The following is a 13,480-nucleotide window of genomic DNA, read 5'->3' on the forward strand; positions in this document are numbered from 1 at the left end:
AGCATCGCCGACAGGCCCACACAGCATCGCTGACAGGCCCATACAGCATCACCGACAGGCCCACACAGCATCTCCGACAGGCCCATAGAGCATCTCCGACAGGCCCACGCAGCATCACCGACAGGCCCACACAGTATCGCCGGCAGGCCCACACAGCATCTCCAACAGCTCCACACAGCATCACCGACAGGCCCACACAGCATCACCGACAGGCCCACACAGCATCACCGACAGGCCCACACAGCATCTCCGATAGGCCCACAGCATCACCGACAGGCGCACAGAGCATCGCCGACAGGCCCACACAGCATCACCAACAGGCCCACAGCATCACCAACAGGCCCACACAGCATCGCCGACAGGCCCACACAACATCACCAACAGGCTCACAGAGCATCACTGACAGGCCCACACAGCATCGCCGACAGGCACACAGCATCACCGACAGACCCACACGGCATTGCCGACAGGCCCACACAGCATCACCCACAGGCCCACACAGCATCACCGACAGGCCCACAGAGCATCTCCGACAGGTCCACAGAGCACCTCCGACAGGCCCACACAGCATCACCAACAGGCACACACAGCATCACCAACAGGTCCACAGCACCGACATGCACACACAGCATCACCAACAGGCCCACAGAGTATCTCCGACAGGTCCACACAGCATCACCAACAGGCCTACAGAGCATCACCAACAGGCCCACAGAGCATCACCAGCAGGTCCACACAGCATCGCCAACAGGCCCACAGAGCATCTCCGACAGGCCCACACAGCATCACCGACAGGCCCACACAGCATCTCCGACAGGCCCACACAGCATCGCCGACAGGCCCACACGGCATCGCCGACAGGCCCATACGGCATCGCCGACAGGCCCACACGACATCGCCGACAGGCCTACACAGCATCGCCGACAGGCCCACACAGCATCACCGACAGGCCCATAGAGCATCTCTGACAGGCCTACACAGCATCACCGACAGGCCCACACAGCATCGCCGACAGGCCCACACAGCATCACTGACAGGCCCACAGAGCATCGCCAACAGGCCCACAGAGCATCGCCAACAGGCCCACACAGCATCACCAACAGGTCCACAGCATCACCGACAGGCACACACAGCATCACAACAGGCCCACAGAGTATCTCCGACAGGTCCACACAGCATCATCAACAGGCCCACACAGCTCGCCGACAGGCCCACACAGCAACACCGACAGGCGCACACAGCACCTCCAACAGGCCCACAAAGCGTCACCAACCGGCCCACAGAGCATCACCAACAGGCCCACAGAGCATCACCAACAGGCCCACAGAGTATTGCAGACAGGCCATGTCATGCTGCAACTATACAAAACACTGGTGAGGCCACACTTGGAATATTGTGTACAGTTCTGGTCCCCATTACAGGAGGATGTGGAAGCATTGGTAAAGGTGCAGAGAAAATTTACCAGAATGTTGCCTGGTCTGGAGGGAAGGTTTTATGAGGAAAGGCTGAGAGAGTTGGGTCTGTTCTCATTGGATCAAAGAAGGCTAAGAGGGGATTTGATAGAGACATACAAGATGATCAGAGGATTAGATAGGGTAGACAGTGAAAGTCTTTTTCCTAGGATGATGACATCAGCGTGTACCAGGGGGCATAGCTGCAAATTGAGGGGTGATAGATTTAAGACAGATGTCAGAGGCAGGTTCTTAACTCAGAGAGTGGTAAGGGGGGAATGCCCTGCCTGCCAATGTAGTTAACTCAGCCACATTAGGGAGATTTAAACAATCCTTAGATAAGCACATGGATGATGATGGGATAGTGTAGGGGGATGGGCTTAGATTAATTCACAGGTTGGAGCAACATCAAGGGCCGAAGGGCCTGTTCTGCGCTGTATTGTTCTATGTTCTATGTTCTATGTTTAACATTTCATGTAGTAAGTCTTTTTGCAAATGAAATTACTGACAGGAAGAATTGAACAAAGCAGTGAATGTGCTTAGGGGTTCAATGAAATTGTAACACTCAGCCTTGACAATCCAGTCAGAGTTTCTTTAAGAATAATTTTCATGATAATGATATTGACGTACATTCTGTTTCCCCCCATTTTGTTTCAGAACACTTCTCTTATGGTTGGAAGTATCCAAGGTGAGTGATGTTATTGTTAATTTAATGCAAGCATTTACAAGAGCAGTAATATGTAAATCATACATTCATTTTATAGAATTTTATTCAGGAATGCAGTAATCTTCAGTCAGAAATGCTGAGTGGATGATACGTCTCGGCCTCCTCCAGTGGTCCCCAGCATCACAGATACCAGTCTTAGCCAATTCAATTCACTCTATGTCATATCAAGAAACAGTTGGAAACACTGGATACTGCAAAGTCTATGAGCCATGACAACATTCAGGGAGAGAGTGACAGACTTTGACATCAAAGCTGCATTCGACTGAGTATGGCATCAAGGAGCCCTAGCAAAACTGCAATCAATGGGTATCAGAGGCAAACTCTCACCTAGTTGGAGTCATATGTAGCACCTGGGAAGATTGTTGTAGTTATTGGAGGTCTGCCATCTCAGCTCCAAGACATCTCTGCAGGAGTTCCTCTGGGTAATGTACTCAGCCCAAACATCTTCAGCCATCAATGACTTTCCCACCATCATAAGGTCAGAAGTGGGGATGTTCACCAATGAATACACAATGTTCAGCACCACTCCTGACTCTTCACATACTGATGAAGGGCTTTTGCCCGAAACGTCGATTTTGCCTGTCCTCGGATGCTGCCTGAATTGCTGTGCTCTTCCAGCACGACTGATCCAGAATCTGGTTTCCAGCATCTGCAGTCATTGTTTTATACCTCTTCACATACTGAAGCAGTCCATGTTCAAATGCAATAAGATCTGAATGATTTCCAAGCTTAGTTAGTAATTGACAAATGGCAAGTAACTTTGACATCTCAGAATTGCCAGGCTATGACTGTCTCCAATAAGACACAATCTAACCACTGCCTCTTGACATTCAATGGTATTAGCATCACTGAATCCTCCACTATATAGATCCTTGGATTACCATTGATCTGGACTCATCACAGTGGCAAACAAAGTGGCTGCAAGAGCAGGTCAGAGACTAGGGATACTGCATTGAATAACTCAGCTCCTACTCTCCAAAGTCTGTCCATCATCTACAAAGCACAAGTCAGGAGTGTGATGGAATACTTCCACTTGCCTGGATGGGTACACTCAAAAAGCTCAACACCATTCAGGACTAAGCAGCCTGTTTGATTGGCACCAAATCCATAAGCATCTACTCCCTCCACCACCAACGCTCAGCAACACCATCTACAAGGTGCACTGCAGAAATTCACCATAGATCCTTAGACAGCACCTTTCAATCCCACAATTACTTCCATCTCAAAGGACAAGGGCAGAAAATACATGCGAACAGCACCCACATGCAAGATCTCCTCCAAACTACTCACAATTCTGATTTGGAAATATATCAGCATTCCTTCACTGTCGCTGGGTCGAAATTCTGGAATTCCCTCCCTAAGAACATTGTGGGGCAGCCTACAGCACATGGACTGCAACAGTTCAAGAAGGCAACTCACCACCACCTTCTCAAGGGCAACTAGGCTTGTGCAATAAATCCTCAGCCCAGCCAGTGATACCCATGTCCCATGAGTGAATAAATAAAATATCTGAGAAGATATGTAAATCATTGAGTTAGTTCAGTGATTTCTTACCTTGAAATTTGTACTGAAAGTCAGTCCAGTTTAACTGGATGAATTTGAGGTCTGACATGAATTGAATCAATGTGAATCGGCTAAGGGCCCACGGCACAACAACTGCCATCAGATTGTTTCAAAATATCAGTCTCTTGCAGAAAGACCACAAAAGTGGTCGCTGTTGAATCTAGAAAGATGAAGTATGTTAATGCTAGAGACAGTTACAAAGCAAACACCTCATTAGATCAAGGATGCTGAAAAACTGTCAAATGCTGCATTAGATGTGAGATTCTTGATGAGTATATATAGAGGCAGCTTTACTTTGTATTTAATGCAGGCTGTAACTGATCCGGGGGTGTTGATGGTTTTCAGAAATTGATGGTGAAATGTGGAAGATTAATATGCACATTGATATTGTTGTTGATAATTACATTGGTGATACTGACAGATTTGTGCAGGGACTAAGAAGCGTAGGATAAATCGGTTATGTTTGGGAAGGCTTGATATTGACTTTAAACAAAACCAACATTAACAATAATAGAATTTGGTGATGACCGTAGAAGCTCATGGCGATATTGGGAGATCGACACCAGGAGAGGTTGGAGCTGATTCTAGGATTTGTCAGTGATTAGTTTTAAATATGACATTCTTTTGTTAATCAAAGGTATTAAGTGATATGGGTCAAAGGTAGGTATGGAATTAGGGAGCAAGCATTGAAGGAGAGGATACCTACTATGTGCTTTGTATTCTCAGCTACCCTGCAACTTACCTGAACTGGAATTATTGTCGTCTCTCAGGAATCTGCCAAGGAATCAATAATCACCACTGCCACAGCTACCTGTTATCCAGAGCAATGGCTCACAAAAGAAATATTTCACAACATCAAACCAGACTCTGTACATGGAATTTTTCACCATGGTGGCTAGTCCTCCAATATCTATCCATCCCAAGTAACCTAGCTAACCGGGCAGGATCTAATAATTTCATAATACAAAAACAAAACTCAATTCTTAATCTTTCTGAGCTTGTTCCTTTCTAATGAACATAGTCTCAGAGTCTGGTGCCTCCTGATTATACACATGCTGTAATAACAGGTACCAGATTGATCACTGTCCTGTATATCTTCTATTTATGTTTCATATCCCCACCATAAACCAGTGACCAAAATTAGATAGTGATCTATGTGCAAGCATATCACAGTCTTGTGTTTGTGTTTAGCATTGTTTTTCTTTAACTCTTCAGGCAATTCAACCTAAAATGATAGTTACTTTCCCATTAGAGCTATCTTTCACTGTTTTTGAACCTTTAATGCATGATCAGTGGAAAGCCCCAAGTCCCTCCCTGCACTGTACTGAAAAATGGGGTTCCTCATTTCAACTGCATGACTGTGCACTTATCAATATCAAAAGATCTTTTTTATTAACCATATTCAAGTCCACCATAACCAAATTGCTTTGCAAATATTTTGTCTAGATTTCCAACTTGTTTGCACATTTTTATATTATCCACAGATTTATGAATAGCTGCATCAATATCCTCATGTAACATATGTCATTGTAATAAACAGCAATAGGCCAAACATGCAGCCTTGAGGAATTCTATTTGTAACCTAGTCTTTTACACCTAATCCCACTCATGATAAGAAATGAGGTAATTGGATTGTTCCTATCTCCTCTCATTGGATTAAATATCTATTTACAATTGATGATAATACTCCCAGAGATGCATAACTTGCTGAAGCTTGGTTCTACTGGGGCATACGTCTTGTAAGCAGTTTCAATAAAGACAGAGTGAGGGCAGGCTTTGTGGAACTGTATTAAACATGCAATATGGTGTCAGAAATAGAACTGAGATTGAGTGTCAAAGAACTGTGTGAAAACACAGCTACTGACAGAAAGATACAGGAATTTTCAGAGCTGTGAAAGCTGCTACAAGTCACTGAAAAACATTGAAAAGGAAACAAAGAAAAAAGCTGCAGTTAAAACATTGTATTAGTCACAAAGGCTCCAACCCTTCCTCTCACAGCACCAGTATAAAATATATGAATAGAACTGTCATTTTTTTCATACTGGCAAAATGTTAGGAACATCTACTTAACAAGCCAGCACATCTGCATGTAGCTGTGCTGTTATCACTATTGCGAGAGACTGTTTCAAAGCATATTCCACTTTAAATCTCTCTGAAGAACAGGAAGAGTAAGACTGCAGAGATTTTGAAAGCCTTGAATGCACATTGAGCCTCACAGTGACTCAAAACCCTGTGAACTAAAATACAATCTAACTGTATTAGGCATTAGAGATGCTTAACGGGAGCATGTCTACTGAGAAAGGAGAAACCTCCTTAGAAAAACGATCAACATGTGCAGAAGTGCTGAGATTATAAATCAGCAACTAGAGCATATTCAAGGGAGAACATATTAACCTTGCATGATGCCAACAGATACTCCAGGCTGAGAGGGCAAAACAATCTCAAAGGGCAGCAGGCAAATAAAGAATCATTGTCTCAAAATCAACTATTTCACTCTCTATCTTATATTATGGTCTGTCTTCTCTAGGAGCCTCAAACATCTAGATTGCTAATTATTCCTTTCTCAATACACAATACCTAGATTAAAATGGCCTGTCCTCTAGTTGGCTCTGCAGCATATTAATCCAGAAAACTATCTCATACACACTCCAAGAATTCTTCCTTCCTCTCTGACATTGTTACTGATTCGAGTTGTTGACTTTATATGCAGCTGTACCTTTATTATTTGTGGCTCTGTATTCCTGTTTAATGTCTTCCCCAATATTGGCCATTGTTGCTCATGACAATGTTGGGAACGCCATAATGGCTATAGTGTGCTTTTGATGGTCTCAATGGTAGTTGAAATCAGCTGGTCCACTTCTCAAACAGTAAGAATAATAGTCTATGGTGACAAGATAATCAGTTCTTGTAAGAGTGTAGAGGTCTACTCACAGCTTCATTCATGGTCTGTCTGGAATGTCATGTATCAGATGTTGAATTCCAGCTTGCTTAGACTGGTATTCAATATCAGCATTGCTCAATTGTGAGCATTGAAGCACATCTTTTGCCTTCCCAACTTGCTCAATTTCTTGATGGGAACCTGCATGCATCTGCTCACCTTGCACTTCTAGATCCATTGATTCCTCAAAGAGTTTGGTATAATCCACATAAAAATCTAGTCTTGCCTTTTCTCCACTGCCTTAACATCCTTTTTCATAACATAGTGAACAGTATTGTACATCCTTACCAAGGTTTCATGCACGATGAGCATAAATTCTATCTATCTAGAAATAACCCTGAATATTTCCACAATTCATTATTAGGTTGTGTGTTTCTGGATGTTTTCTCCCTTAGATAGGATACTATTGTTGTTCCTGACATCAACATTAAACTGACTGCTCTTCAGTCCCTGAATGTGTTCTAGCTTCCTTTTTAAACAAAGATACATGATTTACTTTTTATCTTTTCTTTGAAACTACACCTTTTTAAAATAAGTGATTAAATATATGTAACGGTGAACATGTTCAAATGTCATTTTATGAAGACTTTCTGTTTTATTATTTAGATATGATCTTCCAAGATTCAAAAAAGCCCGCAGCACATGTTACTGGTAAGTCTATATGTAAGTGGCATAATTAAAAATGAATAATTCAGATTGTCAAGCAGATGTCTTAATTCTATATTCATGCAATAACCGCAAAATTCTAACTATGATTTTATAATGGTATCTTATGAGGGGTCCAGCGCCTGTTTACTGGCCTTGTTACAAAGTGGTAAACACTATCATAAGATTCAGTGTTTCTCAAGTCACTTTTATAGGAAGAATGTATTAATAAGCGGTGTGGTAGTTTGATGATATGATGTTGGATTAACAATCTAGATTTCACCATGGCAAATTTAGAAATTGAATTCAATAAATCTAGTAATTTGTAGAAAGCCACAGGATTTAAAGGTCATATTTGCATTTCAATAAAGACAGTCTGATACCCAGGTTTATTATTCCAGTCCCAAATTACATGATTTCCTCTTAAGGGCATGAAAAATGTCCTGTATAGTTTTTTATAACTGCTATAAAATTCTGTAAGAAGATGTCCAAGTTTGGAAATTTAAACCATTGGTAATTATATTCAGGGATGGAACTTATCCAAAGCATTTATGTATCAACTAAGAATCCTCCTTCTTTGGTCCTGTCCGAAGACCAGTGTACGTTACCAGAGGTGGGAGCACCTTTAGAAGGAGTGATTCTGAGAGCCCTCAATATTAACCCTGGACTTCAAGAAGTCTAAATGGCTTCAAGTTTAAAAAAACAATGAAACCTTCTGCAAAACACCACCTCCTGCTCGTCCTGTCTCCACTACAAATGCAAATCAGTATTTCTCCATGTTGGTCGTTACTTGTAGGAATTTCAGAGGGAACCAAGCACACAGAATATACTTTGGATGGGGAATTTCAATGCCCTACATGAAGTGGGTGAATAGTAGTATCATTGACCAAGCTGATGAAGTTCTGAATGACAGACTGGATCTGGTGGTGAGGAAATTAACATGAAAAAGGAGCCAACCTGATCTTTTTCACAGCTTAACTTATTATAGATATATATGTGGGTTCATCTATGATATTTCTATCAGAATTGATCATCACATACGAAAATACATTCCATAGTTTACTATAGCACTATAACGACACTAAGTTAGACTGATTAAGGCAAAGATTCCCAAACCTTTTTGTACTGTGACCCCATGTTAAGCCTTGGGAATTGTTACAGTCCTTCAGTGAGACTCGATAGAGGTAGCTGCGAAAGATTGTGGCAACTGGGGTGGGGTTGGAGGGTTGCTTTGTGAGCTAGTGGTTGTTAGAGTGGGAACATAGTTATTATAACTTAGTCAGAGCTCCGCAGCATCCATGGCTGCCACAGAGATTGTAACTATACTTGAGATCCCGATCCCCAATTAGACAGGTGGTCTAAGGTCAGATTTAGCATCCATGAGGTGTGGTGGAATAGTATGCCAGCACTATTTGTGATTTGATTGCTTTTGCACATTCTTTACATCTTGAACAGAATGAAGCCAGGACACCAAACCTTGTTCAAAGCAGGACCAGATCTGTGCAGTAATAAGCTACAAATCTAATGAAGCAACCCACAGAGCTATTTAAAAAAAGCAATGAAAATATTCAGATCAGAGGGAGATACAGAGTTGGCATTTCAGTTTGATGACTTTTCACTGGACCGCACAGGCTATCTGCAGATTAGACTATCAGAAATAGGAAGAGAAGTAGCCTGCTTGACCCTTCAATTCCTGAAGAAGGGCTCATGCCCGAAACGTCGATTCTCCTGCTCCTTGGATGCTGCCTGACCTGCTGCGCTTTTCCAGCAACACATTTTCAGCCCTTCAAACCTACTCCATCATTCAACTGGATCACGGCCAATCTGACACTTCTAATGCCTATTTCCTGCCCTGTCCCTATAACTGTTGATCCTTCTACTGATCAAGATTCTATCTCAGCCTTAAATATACATAAGGACTCTTCTCTCTCTGGCAAGGAGTTCTAAAGACTCACAACCCTATGAAAGAAGAAGTTCCTCCTCATCTCAGTCTTAAATTGGCACACCTTTATTCTGAGACTATTCCTTCTGGTCCTTGACTGTCCCATGAGGAGTAACGTCTTGCATAATTTACACCATCAAGCCTCTTAAGCATTCTATACATCTCAATTACTTCACCTCTCATTCTTCTAAAGTCCAATGAGTAGAATTCCAACTTGCATAATCCTGGTTCATAAGTCAATCTCTCCATATTGGATCATCCTTGTGCACCTTCTCTGAGCTACCTCCAATGAAGTGATGACTTTCCTTAAAGAAGGGTATCGAAACTGCTGATAGTACTCCAGATGTAGTTCCACCAGCAACTTGCACCAAAGATTTCCTTGGTGAACCAGATTTTTAAAAAAATACTAAAGCAGCAGGCTATTCTTAAGTAGTCTCCCAACTTCACTTAAGGACAAAGCACATTAGCTGTAACAATTATAAATGAGAATAGTGGAGTACAAGGAATCTAATAGGAAGAAGCTTCACGAGTCCTCAAATATGGTGCATTCCACAACATTAAAGCTTAGGTGTTAAGAGGAATCTTTAGCCAGAAGTGCATCCTGATTGGATGACTCTTTTTAGCTACTCCTGTCATCCCCACCACTGTAGATATCAGTTTCCAGTCAATTTGGTTTAATCAGCATGAATAGTTGAATTAAATCACTGGAATCGGCAAAGACTATGATTCTGGACAGCATCTTGAGTGTATTGCGCAAGACCTGTGTACCAGACCAAGTTATTTCCCTCACCAAGCTGTTCCAGTATAGCTATGTTACCATTGAAAAGCAAGACTATCGAGGTATCTTCATGCTTCAAAAAGCAGAGAACTTTCTTTCTATTAATGACTGCCCTATCAATCATCTTCTGTTATCAATAAAGTCATAGAGTCATAGATTCATAGAATCATAGAGATGTACAGCATGGAAACAGACCCTTTGGTCCAACTCATCCATGCCGACCAGATATCCTAACCTAATATAGTCCCATTTGCCAGCACTTAGCCCATATCCCTCTAAACCCTTCCTATTCATATATCCATCCAGATGTCTTTTAAATGTTGTAATTGTACCAGCCTCCACCACTTCCTCTGGCAGCACATTCCATACACGCACCACCCTCTGCTTGAAGAAGTTGCCACTTAGGTTCCTTTTAAATCTTTTAAATCTTTCCCCTCTCACCCTAAACCTATACCTTCTAGTTCTGGACTCTCCCACCTTAGGGAAAAGACCTTGTCTATTATACCCGAAACATCGACTTCTCCATCTCCAGTTGTTGCCTGGCTTGCTGTATCCTTCCAGCCTCCTGCCAGCCATTACTCCATGCCTCAAAGTTTTGGGCCTTTCTCTTTAGGTGCTGATAATGGTCTCCTCCCATTTTCAATTTTAGTGAATAATATGATGAGGCAAAAGAAGGCATGATGAATGGTTTCCCATTACCTTCCTCACATGTGCTTAAAGGAAACAGAAGCCCAATTTCTGAAGAATCCTTTACTATGGTTGTTGATGATCAATCATTACATCCTCAGGATATCACTGCAGGAGGTTCTCAAAGCAGAATAGCTAGTTCAACTATCATCAACAGCCATAAACAGTGAACTATATACTGATAGTTTAACACTGGTATCAGAATATTTTGTTATCAATGTTATTATGAAGATGTGTCAATCTGTGTGTGTCAATCTCTCACTCAATGTCTGGAGAGTTTTAAACACACTGCAATTATAAATTGGCTTAAGTTTCTCTTTTTTGAGCTGACAGCACTGTCTCCTTTGAGTAATAAGGTTGTGGATTCAAGTCCCACCCCAGGAGTTAAATGCAGCATTCAAGACTGACACTCCAGAGTAGCACCATGGGGGTAGCATCTTTCAGACGAGATGTGAAACCAAGGCCCTTTATTCTCTATCAAGGGGATGCAAAGGATTTTAGTCCGTGCTCCAAAGACAAGCAAGGGGTTTAGCTCCAATGTCTTTGCCAATATTTGTCCCTCATTCGACATCACAAAAACAGATGATATGGTTGTTATTATATTACTGTTTGGAGGAGCTTGTTAAACAGAAATTGGCTGCTGTTTTTTTCTCCTCTGTGACTACTTCACAAATACTTTGGGATTTCTAGTGCTGTGAACCCTGGTACATAAATACATCATATTTTTCTGCTGGCCAACACAAACTTGGATTGCTGTTTGAACATTAGACTATGCTCATCTTCATTAATGTACAGTCAGTCTATATACATATATTTCAATTTCCTTTGAATATAAACTAAAACAAAAGATTAGATTCACTGATCAATATTAGCTATATGGGTAATCACTGACAATAGCCTATGTGACACAATGTAAAATCTAGTACAATTTAATCCAAGAAACACTTAAAGTATTCCACCTAATCAAAGGATGACAGAATTGTGACAGAAGAGGAGTATTTGGCCCATCACACCTACAATTATTTTCAACCTAACGCTGTTTCCCCATTATCCCTGCACTCCATTTCTATCCAAATAACCATCTAGTGCCTCTTGAATGCCTCAGTTGGACCTGCCTCCACCATATTTCCAGGCAGTGCCTTCCTTATCCTCAAGGTTTTTTTCTCACAACACTCTTGCTTCATTTACACATCACTTTAAGTCTATGCCCTTTTGTTCTTTTTTGTTTTATGAGCAGGAACAACTACTCCATATGTACTCATCCAGCTGCTTATGATTTTGAAAACCTCTATCAAATCTTTCAGCATCCAAGGAGGACAGTCCCAAATGAAAATAAATCCAGAGGCCAGAATCCCATTATCAAGTCACCTTTTATTTACAGATGCATAGTTCTTGACACTGATCCAGCTCCCTCAGAGCCAGCTCTCAGAGTGAACAGATCCCCTGACACTCCTGTTTTCTTTTATTTCCACCACCAGGAAGATAGGAAAACACCCAGGTGGCCAGTGACAAGCACTGCCCTTCACATCAAAGGGCAGTGCTGTGTGATCAAAACAGTGAAGGGGAGGGAAGGGACTAAATCAAAGTAGAGTTGGAGGGAGAAATGATGCACTCCACTCCCTGCGGCGCCCACCTCTCCCTGAACAACTCCAGGGTGTTGGTCGACACCGCGTGCTCCTTCTCCAAGGACACCCGGGCTACACTCCTGGTTAATTTTTTTTTAAAGGGCAATGCTGTGTGATCAAGACATTCCCTTTTTTTTTCTTTTCTTTTTCTTTTTTCAGTGAAAGACACAAAGTGCTCCCTCCTGTGTATTTTTTTTTCTTTTATGCACTCCACCTCCCTCCTGTGTATTTTTTTTTGTGTGAGACACAGTGAAAGACACAAAGTGCATGAATCTTTATTCAATTTCCACCACCAGGAAGATAGGAAAACACCTGGGTGGCCAGTGACAAACACTGCCCTTCACATCAAAGGGCAGTGCTGTGTGATCAAAAACAGTGAAGGGGAGGGTAGGGACTAAATCAAAATAGAGTTGGAGGGAGAAATGATGCACTCCACTCCCTGCGGCGCCCACCTCTCCCTGAACAACTCCAGGGTGTTGGTCAACACCGCATGCTCCTTCTCCAAGGACACCCGGGCTACACTCCAAGTTAATTTTTTTTTTGTCTTTTTTATTCAATTTCCACCACCAGGAAATTCTCCTGTTTATTATTTATTTTTTTTAATTTTAACCCCCACACTACCACCTAAGTGCGGTAGTGCTTATTTTATCCCCAGAACTCATGGTGTGTGTGTGCAGGTGTGAGACACAGTGGAAGACACAAAGTGCACCAATCTTTATTCAATTTCCACCACCAGGAAGATAGGAAAACACCCGGGTGGCCAGTGACAAACACTGCCCTTCACATCAGAGGGCAGTGACACTTCCCTTTTTTTAATTTTTTTTTTCTTCTCAAAGTGCACGAAATGTCCCTGTTTTGTTTTGGTTTTTTTTTCCTTTTTTTTTTTCCTTTTTTTTCCCCCTTAAACCCCACACTACCACCTAAGTGTGGTAGTGCTTATTTTATCCCCAGCACCTATGGTGTGTGTGTGTGCAGGTGGGAGACACAGTGAAAGACACAAAGTGCACGAATCTTAGATCCCTGGTTTATTTTTTTTTCTTTTTCTTGTGAGACACAGTGGAAGACACAATGTGCACGAATCTTTATTCAATTTCCACCACCAGGAAAATAACCTGTTTATATTT

The 13,480-nt window shown here is 42.1% G+C and overlaps 1 protein-coding gene across 1 annotated transcript in view; it reads left to right on the top strand.

Moving 5' to 3' along the window:
- LOC122540123 (tumor necrosis factor ligand superfamily member 14-like) overlaps positions 1 to 13,480 on the top strand; it is a 29,877-nt gene that overhangs the window by 11,991 nt on the left and 4,406 nt on the right. Inside the window, exons 2-3 of the mRNA XM_043675432.1 lie at positions 2,109 to 2,139; positions 7,286 to 7,330. Coding sequence (XP_043531367.1) covers positions 2,109 to 2,139; positions 7,286 to 7,330 — 76 coding nt within the window. The remainder of the gene's footprint in view (positions 1 to 2,108; positions 2,140 to 7,285; positions 7,331 to 13,480) is intronic.

This window comes from Chiloscyllium plagiosum, chromosome 34 (genome assembly GCF_004010195.1).
Source record: "Chiloscyllium plagiosum isolate BGI_BamShark_2017 chromosome 34, ASM401019v2, whole genome shotgun sequence".
Lineage (NCBI taxonomy): Eukaryota > Metazoa > Chordata > Chondrichthyes > Orectolobiformes > Hemiscylliidae > Chiloscyllium > Chiloscyllium plagiosum.